The 23,134-nt window shown below is 40.6% G+C and overlaps 3 protein-coding genes across 6 annotated transcripts; 2 read left to right on the forward strand and 1 right to left on the reverse strand.

Moving 5' to 3' along the window:
* The first annotated feature begins 742 nt into the window (after positions 1 to 742).
* On the forward strand, positions 743 to 15,282 carry LOC119503488 (plasma kallikrein-like). 2 transcript variants are annotated; one of them, XM_037795314.1, is made up of 10 exons: positions 743 to 903; positions 1,016 to 1,172; positions 1,948 to 2,057; positions 2,568 to 2,730; positions 2,937 to 3,055; positions 3,155 to 3,287; positions 3,524 to 3,630; positions 5,249 to 5,408; positions 5,594 to 5,736; positions 14,274 to 15,282. In XM_037795314.1, exons 1-9 carry the CDS (start codon positions 843 to 845, stop codon positions 5,697 to 5,699), a joined length of 1,116 nt encoding a protein of 371 aa, XP_037651242.1. In that variant the 5' UTR covers positions 743 to 842; the 3' UTR covers positions 5,700 to 5,736; positions 14,274 to 15,282. The 2 variants fall into 2 exon arrangements, with proteins under 2 accessions (XP_037651242.1, XP_037651241.1); XM_037795313.1 differs by lacking the exon at positions 14,274 to 15,282 and having other exon boundaries at positions 5,594 to 5,804.
* Positions 7,662 to 13,675, forward strand: LOC119503494 (coagulation factor XI-like). 3 transcript variants are annotated; one of them, XM_037795320.1, is made up of 8 exons: positions 7,662 to 7,819; positions 7,973 to 8,120; positions 9,366 to 9,469; positions 9,645 to 9,813; positions 10,138 to 10,256; positions 10,345 to 10,477; positions 12,238 to 12,397; positions 13,504 to 13,675. In XM_037795320.1, exons 1-7 carry the CDS (start codon positions 7,669 to 7,671, stop codon positions 12,245 to 12,247), a joined length of 834 nt encoding a protein of 277 aa, XP_037651248.1. In that variant the 5' UTR covers positions 7,662 to 7,668; the 3' UTR covers positions 12,248 to 12,397; positions 13,504 to 13,675. The 3 variants fall into 3 exon arrangements, with proteins under 3 accessions (XP_037651248.1, XP_037651249.1, XP_037651250.1); XM_037795321.1 differs by lacking the exons at positions 12,238 to 12,397; positions 13,504 to 13,675 and having other exon boundaries at positions 10,138 to 10,234; positions 10,345 to 10,479; XM_037795322.1 differs by lacking the exons at positions 7,662 to 7,819; positions 7,973 to 8,120; positions 9,366 to 9,469; ... (1 more) ...; positions 10,138 to 10,256; positions 10,345 to 10,477 and adding an exon at positions 10,487 to 11,160.
* Positions 15,283 to 15,286: 4 nt separating the features above from the next.
* heyl (hes related family bHLH transcription factor with YRPW motif like) lies at positions 15,287 to 19,559 on the reverse strand. The gene is made up of 5 exons (XM_037795319.1): positions 19,085 to 19,559; positions 16,937 to 17,003; positions 16,762 to 16,845; positions 16,576 to 16,657; positions 15,287 to 16,391 (listed from the first exon to the last, which is right to left on the reverse strand). The coding sequence occupies exons 1-5, from the start codon at positions 19,162 to 19,164 to the stop codon at positions 15,706 to 15,708; spliced, it is 999 nt and encodes a 332-aa protein (XP_037651247.1). The 5' UTR covers positions 19,165 to 19,559; the 3' UTR covers positions 15,287 to 15,705.
* Between the last annotated feature and the right edge of the window lie 3,575 nt (positions 19,560 to 23,134).

Genomic DNA, 23,134 nt, shown 5'->3' on the forward strand with positions numbered 1-23,134 from the left:
TGTAAGGCTTCATAATAAAAAATCAGTATTACATTCATCAACAGATCATAACTAGAAGTAAAAGTCTGCTTTCTTTTAATGTAAGCCCCTGTCTAAAAAGCCAGTTAGGGAACGATAACAGGTTCAAATCTTTCTGAATGTTGATGATGGGGTTGCTCTTTAGTTGCATTTGGACTATGGATTGTCCCTTTGAAACTAATGCACTTTATTTGGATAGTCCAATAGAAAATTTGTAACATTGCAACAGGTGAGATTGAGATGTTTAACAGATTATCTATAAAGTATATGTGACAATTCATGAAGATACCTACATATTCTCAGGATAAGTTAGTTGAATTTACTCTACACAATCTGTTAGCAATACCGCTCCTTCACACACTTCGGGTGGAGCAGCCTGTTGCTGAAGGAGCTCTCCAGGGCTGAGATGGTGTCCTGCATGGGGTGGTTTAGCCATCATCCTCCTCTCTCCCACCGCCTCCACTGAGTCCAGGGGGCATCCCAGGACAGAGCTGGCCTTCCTGATCAGTGCAGTGATAGGATTCAGCATGCCATAAAAACAACCGCATACTGGGAATGAAACGTTTCAAAATCACATTAACATTTCAGATAGGGAATAGGTGAGCAGGGCAAAATTAAACAGGACACTGCCAGAATATCCAAATGTTGATTTTAATCTGGACTTTGAAAGAGCCAATAGACCTGAGGTCATAGTTCGTATGGGACTACCTATACAATCGACAAACATACAAATTTGGTGACTGCGAAACAGTCCTTTGACTAACGTGCAGTTGCAGAACCAGCTCTTTTACTGCAGTTGTGCTTCAAGAATCTTTACTGAGAAGATGGGAACACATTTGATTTTGGTGGGTCTGCTGTCTATCTGCAGCCTCTCCTTTGGTCAAGGTAATACATACATTATATATTGTAGTTTCACCACTTACATGCGGTAGAATGTATTTAATATGTGTGTATTTATACATGTAAATGTGCGTGTTTCCTTTTCCCATTTCTTCAGAATGTAATCAAGAGCTTCTAGGGAATGTGGATTTTCCGGGAACAGACATCAAATTCATCTACGCTGCTGATGCAGATCACTGTCAGAGGCTTTGCACCCAGCACCCCTCCTGTCAATTTTTCACCTTTGTTCGGGCTGACTGGACCAGAGATAACAGGTACAAAACAAGCAGTACACATGTAATTAGAAATAAGTAAATACTTATTTCTTAAGTAAGTACATACTTCTTTCTATTAGTAAATACTTATTTCTTCAATACTTATTTCTATAAGTACATACTTATTTTTCAAATACTTATTTCTATGGGTAAATACTTATTGCTTAAGTAAGTAAGTAATTAATTATCTCTATGAGTAAATACTTAATTTTATGAGTAAATACTTATTTCTATAAGTAAATTTGTATTTCTTAAGTAAGTACTAATTTGAAAATACTTATTTCTTAAGTAAGTACTTAATTCTATGAGTAAATACTTATTTCTTAAGCAAGTACTTATTTCTATGAGTAAATACTTAAATTTTGGTTAAAATACAATTTGATCTTTGAAAATTGGAAAGTTGGACCAAAAAAAGAAATTCCAACCAAGGTCACAAAAATGTATGAATTTTTTAGTGTTTAAATCCAGAGCTACCGTACACTACCATAAGTCGAGAAGGTGCTGGATGCAAAATGTAATATAGATGAAAAAATATATTATCTAATCTCTTTTAGATGTGTTATCTTTAAAAACTGCTGTATTTGATTATTATGTAATTTTCATGGGTACTTACTATTTGTCTTACTTACTGAGATGACCAACTTTCCTTTTCAGTTTTTTAAAAGTTTTAAATCAAATACACTAACACACACACACACACACACACACACACACACATACACACACACACCACACACACACACACACACACACACACTATCTGCTCTCTCTGCAGGCACTTCTACTGCTACCTCAAGTCCACGTCCTCTGGACAGCCCAATGTTCGGACTCCTCTACTGGGTGTCACCTCTGGATTTTCTCTGAAACCCTGCAACGCAGATCTACGTAGGCTCACAACCATTTTAAACCAGCAGTGTTGAGGAGTAATTAGTTACATGTGATGGAGTTACGTCATAAACGTAATTGTAATCATTTACAGTTAATGAGAAGAAAAGTATGTAATTAATAAACAATTACAAATCAAAATGTTGGTGATTACAAAGGGGTTACATCTAAATATATTATTTTTTGGTTAAAAAACCTTAAAATATGGAATATAACATTTAATGCTGTAGCTTTGTTCCAATCTCAATTCAAGTTTTATTTAAGAACTTTTGATAAAAAAAACTTTTCAGCTTTATTGCCCAGTTTTATACATGTGTTAGAAATGTGATCAAAAAAGAATCAGACGTAACAAGTAACATTATATTGGTTAATTTATTAAAATAGTTACATTACTTATTACATTTTTAACAGGGTAACTAATCTGTAACCTAATACATTTCAAAAGTAACCTTCCCAATACTGTTGATTAGTGATGCATGGTCACACTCCTTTACTCTGTCTACATCCCAGAGCCTTGTTTGCCTAAGGTGTACCACAACACGGACTTCCCAGGTGCAGACTACCGACAGTTGTTCACAGCAGACTATGAGGAGTGTCAGAGAGCCTGCACACAGGACCAGTCCTGTCAGTTCTTTACTTTTGTAAATGGGGTGTTCACACCAGAGAAGATCAGGTAAAACTGGATCATATACTGCTGTTGAAATTCAATTGTTTTATCCTCTCCTGCTAGCTATTACATCTTTGGATGCACTGGACATAAACAGTGATGGTACCTTCAAGTCTAAGGTTTATTCCAACCAGTAAGATGAAAGATTTTAGCACCTGCAGGGTGGCGACATGGAATAGGCTCTAACTATGTTGTTTCTTGTTGTGTTTTAGGTTCAAGTGCCATCTTAAATTCAGCTGGCCAGTACCAATAACTCCTACTCCAGAAAGAAAGGCTGGTCTAGTATCTGGATTCTCCCACATCTTAGAGATAACTCAAGACGTTAGCACGGGTACACAAACATTCATTAATTCATAGAAAAAGCATTAGGAAAACATGCTGAAGGTTGTTTAGCATGCTCTCTTATTGTAATACTTTTGTTTTTGTACAGCATGTGACGGCAAGCTTTTCCCAAGCACCGACATCCCAGGAAATGACGTCTTGGTTCTTCCTACTGTCTCTGTTGAGTACTGTCAGACTTTGTGCTCTTTTCATTCAAGCTGCACCTACTTCTCTTTTGTCAGGTAGTCAAATATTATATAACCTTTTCCTCTCTCATGTGTCCAAATACAATGAGTAATTAGAAAGTGCTGAGTTATATCAGCCTATCTTTGTTGCTCCAGCAACTTACCTGACAGTATTTCTTTTGATGTGGTTAAATATTTGGTCAGTCAGTCAGATCTGTTCTTTACTTTATGTTATCTCAAAATATAGGCATCATTTTATTCACGGTTTCATTTTATTTCTCTCTTCTTTGCAGTGCTGACTTCAAATGTTTCCTGAAGTACAACAAAGATGAAATGGTGACAAAAGTAAAAGAAGGAGTTACATCTGGGATACCGGCACGCTTCTGTCAGCTGGACACCAGTATGTATCACTAATTAACACGGAAACTATGAGAAAGGCTTTAAGTAGACCATCATAGACCATCTGAACTACTTTGGATGGGTGGATCAACTAACTGAATAACTTAACGTATCATTCCCCTGTTATTTTTAGCCATGCTAGCAGCATGACTCTATAGATGGAAATGGATTGGTCGGTCAGTCAGTCACTCTTGTTTTTACTTATTTAGAGAAATATCTCAACATCCAACATGCTCTCTTCCCAACTCATCACATACCGCCCCTTCTTGGTGTCACTCTCCTTCTTGGTGTCACTACCCTTCTTGGGTTCACTCCCCTTCTTGGCGTCACTTTATATTTGGTATCAAAACCACTGTAGTTACCCTTGGCGTCACTTTAGGATTAGGCAACAAAACCACTATAGCTAGGTTTAGGAAAGAGCTACATGGTTGGTCTTAAACTACGTTTGTACAATTAAAATGACACTGAACGTTGTGAAAATGGTACATGAATGTAAAGCTACGGCGGCCTCCTGGATGAAAGCCTTGTCTTTGTTGGACCTTTCCACCGTATGTGTCTCTTTCGCTCTTGAAACTACATCACCACACTCCCGGCACACTTTCTCAGAGCGTTTACTGTTGGCGCCGATGGTTTTACCCTGCAGTTAATGAAATGCCCGGTGTGTTTCATACCAGTGCTAAAGGGTCCCGTCTGTGGTGGTACCGAACACCGACGGCCGACTGCCGTGACAAAGCCTTGGTATTTAACGCCCTGGGAATGGGAACGGGCTGCAGCATCTACTAGTTGAATTGACTCAAAATTTTCTACAGACATTCGTGGTTCCCAGATGATGCATCCTAATGACTTTGGTGATCCCCTGACTTTTGAGTTGAGGGAAATGTCTCAACAATCATGAATGGATTCCCATGAAATTTAGTGCACACATTCAGGCCATATTAAACGAACTGCCTCCTTATTTATGTTTTATACTGACTAGCAGTAGCTGCCACCTCTGTTTATGCGGACAAATTAGATACATCATTCCCAGAACCTGCACCGTTTTTGGTTAAAACACTTTTAAAGTTTTTGGACCCTCATCTTGGTGTGAGCTACAGAGACATTTTAAACTAGATTATTTTATAAGCATATATATATATATGTTAAAAACAGGATTAAGTATTGAGCACTGAATTGACTTCCTACGTCCTGTTACTTAATGACACTGCTGTTTGTTTTAAGTCTGTTGTCTCTTTTATGTGAAATGTTTTAAGGTTTTTATGTTGTTTTTATTTTTAAAGTATGTTATTTGCTCTGTGCCAGAAGTCCAAGTCTAAAAACATTAATGGAATGACAGAAGACCCTATGTGATGAAGATGTTGTGCCAAAGCTGGACTTTTTCTTCATGTTTCATCTGTATTCATGAAAAGACAACTTTCACTGAATGGCAAAATTGTTCAATCATTTCAGAAACAATAATAACAGCCATTTTCCTCTAACATTGTATGTATAGATGAGTGACAAACTCTTATGCGATCTAGTAGAAAGACCAGAATTATTCAGCACTTGTTTTTATATCTATCCTTCAGTTTATTATTAGTGAAGTATTTCTGTAGTTTAACCCTGTTCCTCTCTGCTAACAGAGTGGGTTACGGTGGCACATGAAGGCGTCGATTTACGAGGTTCTGACATTCGTTTTGAGCTGATGGACGATGCGGACGCGTGCCAAAGGACCTGTACAGGGGAAACTAACTGCCAGTTCTATACCTACGTCAATGAAACCTACTCAGACAGAGCTTACTGGTACATTATTCTATATGCATGCATTCAAAGTTCCATAAACACAAATATTGTTAATTTTTTTTAATGAAATTGTAAAAACATTCAACTTGATCATCAATCAGACACTATTGTAGCATTTTATAATGTGATGACAGCTGTATTTATGATGCACACTTAAAGATGCTGTTTTTGATTTTGGGTTCTAGGCGCCGCTGCTATCTCAAGCGTGCCATCACCCTGCCTGCTCCTCCCAAAGTTACCAAACTGGCCAATGTGGTGTCAGGCTTCAACCTGAGGAAGTGTGTGACCTGAGGGAGTGCTCTACACACACACACACACACACACACACATACAGATGTTGTTCTGCAGATGACTCTTTTGTGTATAAACAAAAGCAATAAAACAGAAAGAACATCAGTTTGCTTTCAGCTTGCTTTATTCGTTTGAAAGTCAGTATCCACAGAGCCCTATTTTAGCCCACTTGTAACAGGAACATGTGTTATGTATTAGGTGAGCAATGATATTAAAATATCTGTGTGTTTCTACACCAATATATTCTTCCACTGGCATCACATTTCATTAAAAGATACTGTCAATTCCTAATTATCTGTAATAATTGTAGCAATGGCGATTGCCCATAGTTTGAAGCATTCCAAGGTCACGACAGTATTTTCCCTATTCAGTAATAATTTGTACCTTTACTTAGTGAATAACAATGAGTGGTAGAAATATTGACAAGGTAAATATTATGTGAAAAAAATATGATGCCTTTCAAATTAAGTGTAATAAGATTTTGAGAGCTGGTTTATTTTTAATGTTAGCAGAAATCAAAGACATTAAATTAATAATTGCATTAAGTGTGTGTGTGTGTGTGTTAACCTAAAACGTGTAAACCTGCTCACAACATTCGTTCAATAACCTAAGTACATACTGTAAGTGTGAAATAAGGTGCTTTTATTTGAGAATATATTTAGCTGTGGGTGATAACAGGCCACATGAAGCGACGCTGCTGTCAGCTCAGCTGTTCTAACTCTGCAACGCATTCTCGATGGTTCTCATGATATCTTATGAAAAGTTATTCTTCATTTATCATATGTTTTCCTATTAATGTCCAGCGTCAATTTCTTGGTTAGATTTAGGCAACACAACTACTTGGTTAGGTTTAGGAAAAGATCATGGTTAGGGTTAAAATAACACTGGAAGTGACGTAACTTAAGTACGGAAGTTACGTGACAAATAAATCAATGCTGACTTATGGTTTCACACTAGGCGTGAACACCGGTCTCCTGGGCGAAAGGCATTTTTGCGCGTCCCCACAATGTGACTGTGTAAACAGATATATGTCCCCACCACATGAGTAATACACGCCCACACACACACACACACAGTTGTGTTTTCATGACTTTTTAGGACATTACATTGACTTACATTAATTTCGAAGGTGAGGCCCCACAATGTGAATGTGTAAACAGGTTTATGCATCATCATCTCATCTCTTTCTGTGTTATACTATTTCAGTCTTGTGAAACTAATTTGTTTTAATAACTTATTTGTGTTGTATTGCATGTTTCTCCATTTAGTTTTAGCACAGTTTGACATTACATACTCAACCCCAATCTGTACTTTTTTTTAATAACATAAATGTAAGGCTTCATAATGAAAGATCCGTATTACATTCATCAACAGATCATAACTAGAAATAAAGGTCTGCTTTCTTTCAGTGTAAGCCCCTGTCTAAAAAGCCAGTCAGGGAATGATAGCTGGTTCAAATCTTTTTGAATGTTGGTGATGGGGACGCTCTTTAGGTGCATTTGGACTATTGATTGTCCCTTTGAAACTAATGCACTTTATTTGGATAGTTCACCTTCCACTAGTTTATAGAAAATTTGTAACATTGCAACAGGTGAGATTGAGATGTTTAACAGATTATCTATAAAGTATATGTGACAATTCATGAAAATACCTACATATTCTCAGAATAAGTTAGTTGAATTTACTCTGGACAATCTGTTAAACATCTACAGACATAGCGAAACAGCTGAATTGTTGAAAATCAACTAATACGCTGTTAATATGTTACTAATACTGTAGATGGACTATCCAAATAAAGTGTTACCCAGTCAGTATAACATGCATAATCATTTAAGCCAATAACTATTGAAATATTGATCTTCTTTGTGAGTTGTGTCCGCATGTTACCTCACAGCAGGTCAAGCCTGTGCAGAGTTTGTTGCCACCCAATCACTAAATGAGTCAACAATCAGTTATGCAGTTAGTTCAGATGTACAAATGTGGGGACTGGAAAAAAACAGCCCTTTGGTCAATTTGCTGCGGTGCTCGAAGAATCTTTACTGGCTTCAAATCTGCGAAGATGAGAACACATTTTATCTTAGTGGGTCTGCTCTATCTCTGTGGGGTCTCCATTAGTCAAGGTAAGACTTAACGTACAGCACCTCCATCCTTAAACACAAGTCATAGGGGCATACATGTTACATGTTGTTTTACATGCTGCTTACGCATAACCACCGCACAAGTGTCTATTTATCTAAACGTGTGAATGTACATGTTTTCTTCCATTTCTTTAGAGTGTCGTACGAAGCTTCGGGAGAACATGAATTACGTGGGATCATACATAACATCCCTCTACTCTCCTGACGTTGAGCATTGTCAGCAGTTGTGCACCCAGCACCCCTCCTGCCTCTTCTTCACCTTTGACCAGAGTGGCAGAAATAAGTGCGTTATGAAAAACACACACTGAAATAAAGAGTAATTTTGGAAGAAGCAAAGTATTTAATTTAAAATGCTTTTCAGAAAATATAGCTCAAAATGTAAAGCTCGAGTGTAAAAACAAAACCCTGCCCACTGTTGTAATTAGATGTATTGTTTAGGTATTACTTGTATGTTTTTGCTGCAAATGTGATGACCAGAATTCAAAGCACAGGCCAGAAAATGTTTCAAATATGGATGTATTGCACATTTTTCTTTTCCAGAATAACCAGGACTTTTTGAAAATAAGGATTTATTTGATGTGAATAGTTGCAGTCAAGATTCATAACAGAATGTAGTATAATTTTGGTCGTCCTAGAAAGAGTTTTTGCACAATTTTATTAAAATTATGAAGGTGTCAGATATGAGAGCTCATTACACAGCAGTAACATGACAGTGTAATCTATGTGGTTTTTGGTGAAACTGGAAGGAACTATGAGCTTACAACACCGTCATAAATAATAAATAACATTACTTAAACAAATTAAGTAAAACAACAAAGATTTACTCAAAGTAACTTTGAGTAACTCTCCGCCCAACAACACAGGGCTTTCATCCAGGAGACCGCTGTTCGTGTCCCGTGTATTACGTTTCACTTTCTCATTGCAATCAACTGTTCGTTCGTGTCCCCTGTTCACAACGTCTAGTCACATTTTCACTGTAAAAACGTAGTAATTTTAAGCCCAACCATGTTGTGTTTTCCTAAATCTAACTAAGTGGTTGTGTTGCCTAAACCTAAGCAAGTGTTTTTGTTTAATTGACTGCGACCGAAAAGTGACGCCAAATGATTGATTGATTCATTTTGGTCATAAGGACCAGGGCTATTGCAACCAAAGCTCGTGGGAAGGCGTAAAAATAGCATGACATTTTAAAGACATTCCGTGTGTTATGATAAAGCATTTTAGGCTTTTCGAGTCACGTGTCATTTAATGCCATAGCGTTACCATGAAACGGTCGCGGTAATGTTTAGGCAACAAAGCCACTTAGTTAGGTTTAGGAAAAACATTATTATTGGACTTAAAATAAGTACGTAAACTAAGTAAAATACGCACAGAAACAACGTAACATCAGTACGGAAAATTCGTCACAAACGTCATTAAGGTAACTTTAAATTAAAATTGACTTCTACTGTCCTCCAGTCTGAAGCCTTCACCTACTTGCCTTGTTGATTATGTTGACTGCTGACCTCAGTACACCTGCCTCTCTCTTCAGGCACTTCTACTGCTACCTCAAGTCCTCTCCCTCTGGACAACCTGATGTTCGGCGTCGACGGCAGGGTGTCACCTCTGGCTTTTCTCTCAAACCCTGCACCCCAGTAGGCTCACAACCGTTTCAAACCAGCAGTGTTGAGGAGTAACTAGTTAAATGTAACGGAGTTACGTAATAAATGTAATTGTAATCAGTTACAGTTACTGAGTAGCTGTACATCCATTTTAAAGTTCAGTATCTATGCAGTGGTTGGTGGTGACAGTGTTCTTAATTGTGTCTGTCTCCCAGAGCCTTGCCTGTCTCAGGTGTACCAGAATGTGGACTTCCCAGGTGCAGACTACGAGACCTTGTTCACAGCAGACTATGAGGAGTGTCAGAGAGCCTGCACACATGACCCTACCTGTCACTTCTTTACCTTTAACAATGGAAACTTTACATCAGGAGAATATAGGTGAAAGGGGAGACTGTTACTTTGGTTTTAAACTATATTTTCTTTTTTCTTTCAATGTCAGTGCTGCGTTGAAAATTAAAATTGGTATGGTTGAGATAAACCTCCATAGGAACATTTGCTCTAGAATAGTAATGTTAGACAGACCCTTACGTGATCTACAGAATTGTAGTCTATTTACCTTAAATTATAGGCTATAGGTTAACTCCAAGCCACAATACTATCCCAGCTCAGATTAGGCGACTGTACACACCAGTTTTAAAGTCTATGATTAACATGGTTGAGTGATGACCGAAAAAACAATATTATTTCATCTTCTGTTTGTAGATATAAGTGCCAACTTAAATTCAGCTGGACAGTGCCAAGGATTGCTCGGCTTGAGGCGAAGGCTGGTTTAGTGTCCGGATTCTCCCACAAAATACAAATAAGTCAACAGTATGACACAGGTACACTAACACTCAAACTTGTTGGTCGCAGAAGCATCTTGCTGGCTGTTGTTCATGGTTTCTCACTATTTTATCTGTGTATTGACAGCATGTCCGACCACATTATTTCTGAATACTGATATCCCAGGAAATGAAATGGACAATCTGCCTGCTGCCTCTCCTGAACACTGTCACACCTTGTGCACTGCTCATCCACAATGTACCTGCTTCTCTTATACCAGGTAGTGTGTGTTTAAAATATGTCTGAGGAAAATGTTGATATTTCCGACAGGCCTCATCTTCACGCCTTTGCATTTACTGCATTATGTTACCCACTTGACGCCGACAGTAACGTTAATATTGCCTTTACTTAGCAGTGGTGCTCTCATGACTTAACCACTTGAACATCAAGCATGTTGAGTACACGACTTCCCATGTTGTAAACACGAGCTCACGAGTTTCATTTGAAGGCACCATATGCTTCTTTCCTATTCGCCTCTGAACACCACACAGGTGTTTTCAGTTAACCCGGCTGATTAAACCTCTGTTCAGGACTGTGTGGGTGTGTATTGAGTGACATCTTCCTCAGTCTCCTGTTTGCTTCGTTGAACCTGTTAGGGTGGGACAATTTACAGCTTTATTCTTATTGGTAGATGAAAATTTGTGACCTAATAAATTCCCATCAATGCTCTGGCCCACATTCAACCTGAGCAGAGATCTAATCACCCAGAATAACTGAAAACACATGTGTGGGTGTACAGAGGCTTTAAACATTTGCACATAATATTTAACCCAATATTTTTGTCGTTATGTTGCAGTGATAACTTCATGTGTTACCTGAAGAACAATTCAAATGAAATGGTGGTACAAGCTAAAGAAAGCTTCACATCTGGGATACCGGCACGTTCCTGTCAGCTAGACAACAGTACGTATCAAGTCTAAAGCATATTACTGATATTTGACACAGTTTCAGTGCACACAGACCATTAGAGTGTTTTGGGTGTTTAAAAAGGCTAACCCTGTTCTAATATTTTGTGTGTGGCTTTGTTTGGGCCACATGAAACTATTTATTTTTAGCATTTACAGTCTTATAAACAGTAAAAGTTTTTTTTTTTTTTTAGTCAAGATGGTTAGGGCAGTTGTGCCATCTACTTTTTTGGTCCTGCCTCATCTTATCTGCAATTACCAAAAGCAAATTTTTATTGAATGACAACATTGGTTAACATTTGATGCTTCTTTTAACCTGCATTTACTGATTTCTTTTTGATCACTTGGGGGTAGCACAAGAAATTGCAAACACAACACTGACATATTATCACCTTAACCTGTTATGGCAAATGTATTAGCAAACTGTTGCCTATTTACGGACAGACGTGCAATTAATTAGTACGTCAATATAAGTTTTTGAACTGTTGTTTTTGTCATGAATGCTTTCACACAGAATGCTAATATTACCCAGCGAAAAAGCAACTTAATAGTTTATTTGTAACAAGGTTGATTTGCTGAGCTTTTGCACAGCAATAAATTAACTTTCCTACTTTTAGCTCCATTTTTGGTCTCCATCAACTCTTGATGGAAATATCTGGCTCTTTAGCTGTTAAATACTCCACTATGTTCACCAGCTAGTCAGTAACTTTGTCTACTGTTTGGTAATAGGCAGGTTTACTGGGTTTACCAGAGCTTTTACATGGCTGAAAATGAGGTTGATATGAGCAGTGAGACTGAACCCCAACAGTTCATTTGTGGGCTGTAAAACCAAAACAATGAGCTGAAACGCACTAAATCCAGAGTCTGGTGATAATTCTCTGTGGGTTTGTCAATACCCATTAGTCACTGTTTCCATCGTTATTTTGAAAATATTTCTTAGTGCAGCTTTAAACCTTGTGTTATTTGGTTTTGGTGTGATTTGGTTCTTCTTCTTCTTCTTCTTTGGTTCGTCTACTGTTGTGTTCTGTAGTTTAGTGAGCAGCAGCAGTCTAACCCTGTTTTTCTCTGCTAACAGACTGGGTTAAGAAGCATCATGCAGGAGTAGATTTCTGGGGTTCTGACTTTTGCGATTTGCGGGCGGATGATGCAGAGGCGTGCCAGAGGTCTTGTACTGAGGATCCCAACTGCCAGTTCTTCACCTATGTCGATGAGAGTTTCCCTTGGCCTCCACACAGGTATGCCTGTGTCTTAATATGCATGCATGCAAACATGCACACACAAACTCAAATATTGTCAAACAGAGGTGAAGCTGCGTAAGGTGACATTGCACATCGCTAATCAACCCTGTCTTCTACAAAATTACGTTCCCATACAACTAAATTGCTTTCTCAATGACATTTTACGTTTTGAGGGCAACGTATTTTGTCGTGGATTGTGGTCCCAGTTTTAAGGCACGGTCACACGCCTGCCGAGGCGATATTCGCCTGAAAGTTCATGCAAATTTAAAGATGCGAATTTGCTTAGCCACTGGAAGCAAATGTTTTTTTGCCCCTTCACTTGCATAGAGTGGCAGTGAACGGGAGGTGAATGTTAAATTTGCGCATGTGTGACCGTGCCTTCAAACAGTCTTTTGTAAGTCTTAAACACGTGGTTAAATTGAAACAAAACAAAACAAAACAAAAAAATGCAACAAACTAATTAGTTGTAATTACTGGGTTAGGTTTAGTAAAAAACATCATGGTTTGGCTGAAAATGAAAATGAAAATGAAAATGAAATAAAAATAAGTGAACATTGACTTTTAGTTTCACATGGGACACAAACAGCGGTCTCCTGGGGGAAAGTCCTGTGTTTGTTTGACCCATCCACCACCCCTTCCACCTGTAGTGGACTATCTCGCTTGTTATACTCATTATTATACCATGTAACTTTCATTAACTTTCATAATGGAAGTGAACGGGAGGCAAGTGTTAATTTCATGCATGTATGACCATGCCTTTACAAACGTAGTGGTGATAATGTCAAAGACAAACGCAATATGTGACAAAATATGTTTCCCTCCAAATGTAATTGAGAATACAGTTTAGTTGTATGGGAACGCCGTTTTTAGGACAAAGGGCCGCGCTAATACAGTCCCAGAGATGAGAGATACAACTCTGTATCATGTTCTTGATAAAAATGTCACAGTAAATAAATACCCCGAAATTGTGTAACAGTACATTCAATTAGTGCTCAGATGCTATTGTAACCAGACTTCTAATTTTAATCAATTTGATGGCAGGTGTATTTCTAAATAAATCATGTCACATAATCATTGATGCTGTTGTTGATTTTGTCTTCTAGACACATATGTTATCTCAAGCGCGTCATCGCCATGCCTGCTCCTCCTAAAGTTACCAAGCTGGCCGATGTTGTGTCTGGATTCTCCCTGAAGAACTGTGTGAACAGCGTTCTACAGACACTCTCTGAGACAGAAACTGAACTCCCATAATCCAATAAAAGATTCAGCACTATACTGCATGAAAGAGTTTATTAGGAGAAATCTCTCTCACTTCCTGATTTAATTTGACACTTTTATTTCCCCTCTCACTTCTGCCTCCTCCCTGCATCTTTTCCTTCCTTTTCAGTTTGAACCACGACGTCGGTCTGTTCCTTACACCCTCGCCTCGCCGTACACACTCACACAAACACGCGAATATGCACTTCCCTCCTTCTTTCTCCATCGTTCCCTCCCCTCCTTCCTCTCCTCCCCCTGCAGCCTCCCCTCCCCCGTGGGAAACCCAGTGCAGTGTGACTGTGGTTGTCCTTCCTGGAAGCTGTGGTGGTGACTCTGGCTCCTCCACTCAGAGGCTAGAATAGTGCCAGCCACCCTGTGTGTGTGTGTGTGTCTATGTTTGTGTGTCGTCCGTATGTGTGTGTGCACGCACGCACCCTCCACAAACATTCCACCACCGTACCGTCCGTCCGACCGCCGGCCGGCCTCGCACGAGAGCCACGCCGCCATCGCGGTTCAGTCCTGACGCCAGCCCTGAAAACTCACATTACACACACACACACACAAGACATGTGTGCACACAACACCACATAAACAAAACACTCGACGAGGCACAAACACACACACACACACACACACACACACACACACACGGGGCAGCGAGCACATGAGCCTGGCTTAAGCACACACTAGCACACTCACTCAAATAAACAATATGCACTTTGCGGAACACACACATTTTTGGACCACAGACCACAGACATTGCATCCTGAAGTAGATCAAAGCGTTCTCCAGCAGTAAACACACACAAGGCTCTTCTCTGCTCTCTCATCCCCGCGGAGCCGTTTTGGTGAAGCACGGCACAATTATGCTGATCTTCTTGAGAAACAACTCGTTGCGACTGCCATTCATCATCGCTCGGGGGCTTTCTTGTGCACCCTGTACCGCGCTGGCCGACTCTCTGTGATTCACACTATTTCCCTTCCTTTTCCTTTTAAACCTTCGCAATCCCTCTCATCTCTCCTTAACCCTGTCTCCTGCCTCCCTCCCACCCTGTTATTGAACGTCTACGCCAAATCAGTCACCCGACCGCAGCCCTTCAGATCTTTCTCTTTGTTTTCCCCTCTCTCGGTCTCTCCATCCTCCCTCTCGCCCTCTCCTTTACCGTCTGTCCATTGTTGAGGAGACAGTGGCGCAGACAAACGGGGAGAGAAGATATCCGCTGGTGTACCGCAAGATTGGAGAGAAAGAATGGCAGAGAGACAGCGGAGGAGAGGAAGATACATAGACTGATATGAGGGGAAAGTTAATTACAGGGGACTGCCAGTTAGAGGGCAACGTGATGGGTCTGTTTGCCTCGCCGCGGCATCCCAAAAACATCACCAGCTCCCACCATGTTTATCCTATGCAGCCACAAGACCACAGCTCCCATCAGCCATCACTGGAGACAGCTTAGATGCAGAGGGGGGTTACGGCTGGAGAACATGCAAGCAGTGTTTGCAGACATGGCTAATGTGGATAAGTGGGTAACATGTAGTTTTCAACCATTCCTTTTCCATTTGTATTGATAGCTTGCAAGTACATGTTGCTTATACAGTCAGAAATAAACACACAGAGGAAAACATGAACAAAGGTAAAGGCACTTAGTCTTTATAGAGATTTTTTGTCAAACATTCTTCAGACTTGGAAAATGTAATCAAATGTATAAATGTTTCGGAAACAAAAACAAACATCACAGTTAAAAAGATCAGTAAAAACTCAACGTCACTCTGTTGAGCGTTATATATGGCTCTGTTGGTGTATGTGTGTATTTGTCAAGCAAGATCATGAACAGGAATTTATTCAAATCTTTCACATTCCTTCATTATTCCATTATATATATATTTGTGATTATCTGACACCCACAGTCTGATATGGCTTTTTAGAGTCCCTCAAAAGCAGAGACAATCATTGAAGGTTCAATACGTCTTTCTCCAACGGTTTCATATTTGCTACATGGGAGCTCCATGTCTACTGGACAGAGTTCATTTTTGAAAACCGGAGTTGACCCCTCAGAAAGCTCCGATCTCAGTCCCCCATCCCTGGGCCGACTTGGCTGCTCCGCTCAAGCCCCTGCGCTGGGCTGTGGGAGAGCCCAGAGGTGCGAAGGGCCTGAAAGAGACTTGCAGCGGGACGGAAGATGATGAAATAGAAGAGGAGGAGGAGGTAGAAGGAGAGGAGGAGGAAGGGGTGAGAAGGGGGAGAGGCGAGGCCCTGGTGGCACTGTGAGGCGACGACTGGGTCGGTCTGGAGGGGGCTAGGACTGGGGACGCTGCAAGAGATGGCAACCTGTGGATGGTGGCCAGAGCTGTAGGCGTGAGGAGTGGCGGTACCCCCTGCTGGCAGCCGGCCAGGGGGCCGAGGCGGAGGGAGGCGTGCGACGGGTAGCTCCCCAGCAGGGCCAGATCTCTTCGCCCGCTGGGGAAAGGAGGCGTGGAGGAGGCCGGTGTGGCGGGGGAGATCTGAGTGAAGGACGCCCACGGCCAAGGAGGGAAGGGCATGGCGGAGGCCGGGGGCGACTGCAGGAGAAGGGGGTCTAGCTCGCTTGCACAATGGGAGAGGTGGGACACCAGGCGGGCTCCTATAGGGTCCGGGGAGTCCCCGTCAAGGGAGCTGAGGTACCGCACCACCTCACCAACACACTCCCTAAAGCCCAAGGTCCTGTAGTCGACTGCCAGCGCCCTCGCATCAAAGTAACCTGAAAGAGAAAAAGAGAGCTTAGTCATACAATGAATAATGGTAATGGAATGCAGTTGCAGTTAATGCAGTTTTTGATGGGTTTTAGGTATTTTCCAGCACTATCCAAAGGCTTTTTGTGTCCATGTTCTACAGAAAATGGACGACGAAAATTGTTTTACAAGCAACAAACTCTGAAGTCTCACCTTTTCCTCCCATGGCATGCAGGAGTTTAAGGTGGTCCACAGTCATCTGCAGGATCTCTGCTTTCTCCAGCTTGGATGAACCCTGCAGGGCAAATGAGCAACATTTTACTCAGTTGTATCAGATTTTATGATATCACTTCTGTTGTTGAAGCAGTTTTAAATGATGGTGGATTTATGAGTGGTCACCTGTTTTTCAAAAGCACTGGGCACCAGCCTCCTGAGCTCTGACAGGCTGTGGTTGATCCGGTCTCTGCGCCTCTTCTCTATGATCTACGCAACAAAGAAGAGCAGAGGGACAGTCAGGGCCAACCGAAACGACAGGACTAAAAATATTAACATCCAAAGGCTATAATCCACTCACCCCTCTTCTCTTCTTTCGAGCCAGAATCTGTGAGGCGCTGCCAGGAGACATGGACCCGGTGACTGGGCTGTACCACGGAGATAGAGGGAGAGAGAGAGAAAGTATTGGCACGGAAAGAAACATGTTCACTTTGATTCTCCTGCATATTGTTATTATTACCCTCCTTAATATGACACAGAGGAAGGATAGCACATCAGCTCCCTTCAATCTAATTTGTTTTTTGGGCACAGAACAGCGTAGGAGTGCCCGGGAGAGGAGGGAAGACGAGATTGTTTTTGGTTTAATGCGTTTCTGGACATTAGTCTCAGTGAAATGACATGCTGTTCTCCTTTCCATCCGAGTGAAAGCACTTTTAGAAAGATGATTATATAGCCTCGGGGCGACGCTTTCGCTCGCATGGGGCTCCAGCGTGCAGCATGGGATCCGGGCTCCTCCGAGTACAGTCACTCAATGTGGATTGTGTTTGTTTGTGAACTCTCATCTTACGGGCCTGAAAGAGCCTGACAGCTTGGAGTTCCCTTCAAACTGCCCCACCAAAGACTGTCTGCGTTTCTATTAGATTTGAACATGAAGGCTGCCAATTTAGCTGTGTGTTTTTGTTTAGGTTCATGTTTGATGGGGCCGGCTTGAAAAAGGCGGCGCTGTCTTCTGTTTGCATGTCACATGGCAATTTGATTTATCCAAAATGTCTTTAGTGTTACTGGCTGGCTTGGTGCTTGTGATGTAACCAGTATTGAATGTGTTTTTATATTCTGTAGATGCACTGCTACGAATACACTCTGATGAACGTCCGCTTTAATCCACATTTCCGTAACTTCAGATGAGGAATTTGACTAATTTAACTTAAAAGCAAAATGGCATAATGACTTGTAAAGAGTGTGTGCAGTGTTAGGAGTCATTTTACCGCTTATCAGACATTTTCCACAACACTGAAACAAGTTATAGATAATAGACTGCAGTTAAACAGCCTGACATTGTAGGTCACATTAGCAGTCAAAGGTTCAAATGATTTATTTTCTTCTATCAAATACAATTATTTTTGCGTCTCCATCTTATTCCTTATAAAACTCCATATATTTAACTAAATGCATATGAATAATGAACAAAATATGATACATTGTCTGAAATTGTGACACTCAAAATTTCCTTTAAATGAGTATGACATACAATACAACAAAGTTGAGAAGATTAATTAACTTTTAGCCTTTAAAAACATCAGTATTTTTTAACTGTGAATTAAATCTAAATTATATATTGATGTGTAATAAAATAATTTCATTGTATTTACACACACAGTGTGTCTCAAATATTCCTACAAAATGCAAAAAAACTCCTCAGTATATGTGATGTGGGGTTGTCTCTCTCTGCTGCTGCTTTCGAGTTAATTTTACAGTTTTATGTGTAATTCGACAGTTCCTGAATTAAAAGGATTAAAAAGGTAATATTGTTACATCACAATAATTTGCAATTAGAAATTTTAACAAAAAAGTATTTGATGAATAAATTGTGAATGAAGATTTTCAAAAATGAATTTGATCTGAAGTTATTTTCTATATTAAATACACTTATTTTTCAATATCAGAAAATTGTGCTCATGACTTCAACCCGTCTCCAGGCTTCAGACATGACAGGCCTTACATCATTTTTAACCTATACTTGTAATGCATGTCATGCGTGCGATGACGACTACCAACCTCTGCATTTACTCACATGTTAAAGGAGCAAACAAGACAATGCAATGAGTTTATATTTCGGTGAATACGGGAGATTTGCTTCCAGAGGAGCGAAGTTAAACTTTAAACTGACATCTTAGCTTTGTTGGAAGGTGTGTCAAAATTCTTATTTGTCAAAAAACTTTAAAGCTGAATGCAGAAAACTTTTAAGAACGGAATCACATTTTTTTTTTTTTTTTAAATCATCGCTTTATGAACCACGTCAGCTTCTGAGACTTAAAAACTTTTCCTGTAGTGTTTCAACTCAGCATCTAAGTGTGAAAATGCTTGTAAAACCCCACAGTTCACTGCCAAGTATGTTTAGAGCTAATTAGTCTTTAGCTACTAATTTCAGCTGTGTACCATGTAATTTCCCTTTAAAGTGTGACTGGAGGGCATGAGGAGACAACATCAGGTGTGGTTGGCGGATGCTCACCAAAAACCGTCTTCTTGTCCCACGTCAATAAACTCGTCTGTGTCCGAGTCTGGCGAGCTGTAGTCGTGAGGTCTCTTCATGTCTGAGCCTCTTCCTCACTGGACTGATGGATGGATGGATGGATGGATAGACGACGGACTGATGGATTTGAGGGATCTTGTCTCTCTGCTGAGGCAACACGCTGAAGATTGTCTCCCCTGTGGATGAAGCACTCACCCTGTGTGCCCCTCACTCTCTGTTTCTCTTGTTACTTATAAAAGCCTTGTTGTCCTTAGTTACTTCTTGTCACTTGAGTTTGTTTCTTCATGTGTCTTCTGAGTCAGCGGTGCCACTTGATCGACCCCCAAGGGCCCATGACAACTAAGAAAATTCACAAGCGGCTTTAGTCTTTTACTCTATCACTGGCATCCAATCTCTCTCTCTCTCTCTCTCTCTCTCTCTCTCTGTTATTTCTCTCCTGGCTCCCTCTCTGTGTCACAGCCACCCAATGACAAAATAGGACTTTGGCAGTTGGGGCAGGGTTGCCAGTTCTGGCTCCCCCGCCTCTTCTCCCTGTCCCTCCTCCCTCCCTTTAATCTGGCCTTCCTCTGCTTGTCAACCCCCCCAACCCCCTCGGCCCCATCTTTCCACCCTTTGCTCGGTCATCCTCAGTCAATTAGCCTCCAATCTCATCCTGCTCTCCTTCCTTCCCTCTTTCTAACCTCCTTTCTTTCTATTTCTGCTCCTTTTAATTACACCGCTTTTGTAGAACAATGGTGGTGGGAGGGAGGGAAGAAGAGAGGTGAGGAGTGTGGGAATGATGGACTGTGAAAACACTCCATCATCCACAGGGCGAGTGTGTGACAGTGCATAAAGCTCGGCTCTCACACAATCGCACAGGTGACTCGGAGAATGGACTTATTGAACCGCGTTTTGGGAGTGAGTGTGAGAGACAAACAGCAGAGAGAAAACACTACCGCAGTGATACAAAGATGACCCTCTGCAGCTGTCAGTGATCAGCAAAGAACCACAATAAAAAATAAGAAAAGCACGCATATTTTTTCGCTCTATCCTCTATAAACAACCACATTGCTTTAATACTGCGTACTAAGGTGTAAAACCATTTATACCAGTCATTCCCAACCTACCATGGCCATGTTCCATATCTCTTCTTATGAATAGATGTTTTAGCCCTTTAATTACATAAAAGTGATTATATGTAGTCTCCGTGACGCCACCCATTTGTTTGTGGACTCCAGTTTTAAAGCCTCTAGTTTGGCATTTTAACTGTCGCCATCTTGTTTTTTTGGAACCAGAAGTGACACGAGAGGGTGGAGCTAAGTACAACTGAACACTGAAAAAGACAATGTTAGGCGACTAAAATGTTACAATTAACTTTCACAAACTGAAAACACATTGTGAAAGGGTTAAAGTTGTAAGAGGAAAACGCGGACAACTCCAGGACTGGACAATGCCGTGGTAGTGACCTGTCAATCACAAGGTAGCCACGCCCTAAAGCATACTCTGCTTTATGGTCTATTTGACTCTAAATGGGACCATGATTTACTAAATGAACATCATGCTGTATTGAAGAAGACTTGAAACTAGTGATTGAGACCATAAACTCATGTTTACAATGTTTACTGAGGTAATAAATCAAGTGAGAAATTAATTTTCTCATTGACTTCTATACAATCAGACTTCTTTTTGCAACCAGAGGAATCGCCCCCTGCTGGCTGTTAGAAAGAACGCAAGTTTAAGACACTTCTGGATCGGCTTCACTTTTCAGACCTGAAGGTTGCCGCCCACTTTTAGCTGAAGGCAACAATTTAAACTATTTATCAATTAGCCTACTTTTAACTAATTATTTCAACTGTATTTTTAACTGCTAACGTTATTACATTACTTTTAGCTAGCTAATGTACAATAGTTAGCCTTACTATTTCAACTATTTATCCATTACTTTTAACTAACCATTTCAACAGTTTATACATTAGCTAGTCTACTTTTAACTAACAATATTTCAACTATGTATCCATTATATTTAGCTCATTATTTAAGCTGTTTATCCATTATCTTTACATTTACCATTAACTAACATTAGCTGTTTCTTTGTTCAAGTAACATTAGCCTATCCTGGTTGGGATTTACCAACTGCGGATATTTTTAAAAAATGTGACTTTTGACACAGATTTGGCTGTGGCTTTTTTTTTCTCAGAAACTATGACATAAAAACATCCTGCTAATTGAGAAAGCAAGAGCTTTGATCTCAGGCGCAGACTTTATTTGAACCCAGCCTCTTCCAAACTTGTGTGCAAAGATGAGGGCAGGTAGCAAGGGGTCAAGAGAGGAATCAGTCCAGTGAGTGTCTGAACATCTGGCCTCTTCACTGGACAAGATAGTGCTCCCTATACTCTCACACACACACACACACACACATATACACGCACACACACGCGGACACACTCACTCACAGCGCTCGGTTCCGCTGCCACCGTGGGAAGATTGCTGGTACAGATTGCCATGGAAACACGAGGCCCAGGCGCCCGTTGTTAGGAGCGATGCCTGCCTGACCCAGCGGTGTGTGTGCATGTGTGTGTGAAAGACGGAGAGAGGCCAAGTGGCATGCCCCCTTCCACACAATGCCCAGCTGAGTGTGTCTCTTCCTGCCTGGCAGACTGGAAGGGTGTGTTACTTTAAACATACTACAATGCATGAGATCTTTGTGTATGTTTTTGGAACAAGTCTTTTTATGTGGGCTTATTTTGGTCCTGAAAGTTGCAAAAGAGCTTTGTGTAAAAAAATCAGGTATATTTTTGACTTATTTCTCCAGATGTTTCTTTTTCTTTCCCTCTTTTATGATGATGTGCTTTTCAACAGCTTTGTTTTTCCTATTAATCTCTGTTGCATTAGACGTAACTGAGCCCTGCCCGCCTGCATTTTATACGTGTAAAGTAATAAACTAACTTGAAACATGTGCATGTGCGTGTGTTTGTAATACCCAAGTGTCAGTAATCAGCGTGACCATCACCAGGGGGCTTATAGTGTGGTGAGTAGGCTATGAGTCAGGACTAACAGAAAAGAGAAACCCCTCTTTCTCTCCCTCTCCCCCCCCTCCACATATCCTTTCATTACCAATCATTCCTTAATTCAGATCTGGATCTCATTTCAGCATCAGAAAACATGGAAGAAAGAGTCTGAAAGAAAAGAGACATCTATGAAGTCAGTCTCTTCTCTGTTGTTATTTTTATCACCCACCCACCCTTCTCTTCAAAGAATAACTTTTCCTCTCTGTATCACCAGCCTTTCTTGTTTCTTTTGTTGTTGTTTTTTTAAAATGAACTCTGGTTTCACTCATCGTTCTTGCCATCCCAGGATGATGAGGCAAGTTGCATAAAAAACACGCACTGAGTGGAAAGTAATTAAGAAGATGAATGAATAAATAAATAAGTTAATTATGAAAATAGTTTCATGGTGGGGGTGTGTGAAGGGGTTGTGATGGAGAGAAACATAAGAAGAAGAGAGAGAGAGCTGGCACCGGGTGGTGGGATGGAATTCTGGGAGATTTCTGGCGATCTTTGGTCGGCCACTTCAAGTCCTCTCCCTCCCATCCCTCCAAACCACAACAAGGCGACGTCCCTTATTGAAATTAACAAGCTCATACTTTTACAATTTGCGCACACACGCACACATGCGCAACTCGAATATGAACGTGTGAACGCTCAGGGACATACGCACAACTGATTCATACGCACTCGGCTCCTTCACACGAATGCGGACAGTGCAGACCCACAATTTATAAGGCACAAACACTCGGCTGCAATTATTGCCTCTGATGCATGACTATTGCTATTGTTTGAAAGTCTGTGAGATGGAACCAGCTCAGCGAGATACTTTGTTTGTGACTTTTTCCTCTGCGTTCATGTCAAAGTGAATAACTGGTCCGATGCCGTACGTCTCACTGCATGGTTGACTTTAATTATTTGTACTCAGAAACAGAACACCAACTTTCAGCAACATTTATTTCCCGAAGATGAAGGTAGTCTAGTGTAAAAAGACACTGAAAAGAAT

Source organism: Sebastes umbrosus, chromosome 15 (genome assembly GCF_015220745.1).
Source record: "Sebastes umbrosus isolate fSebUmb1 chromosome 15, fSebUmb1.pri, whole genome shotgun sequence".
Taxonomy (NCBI): Eukaryota; Metazoa; Chordata; class Actinopteri; order Perciformes; family Sebastidae; genus Sebastes; species Sebastes umbrosus.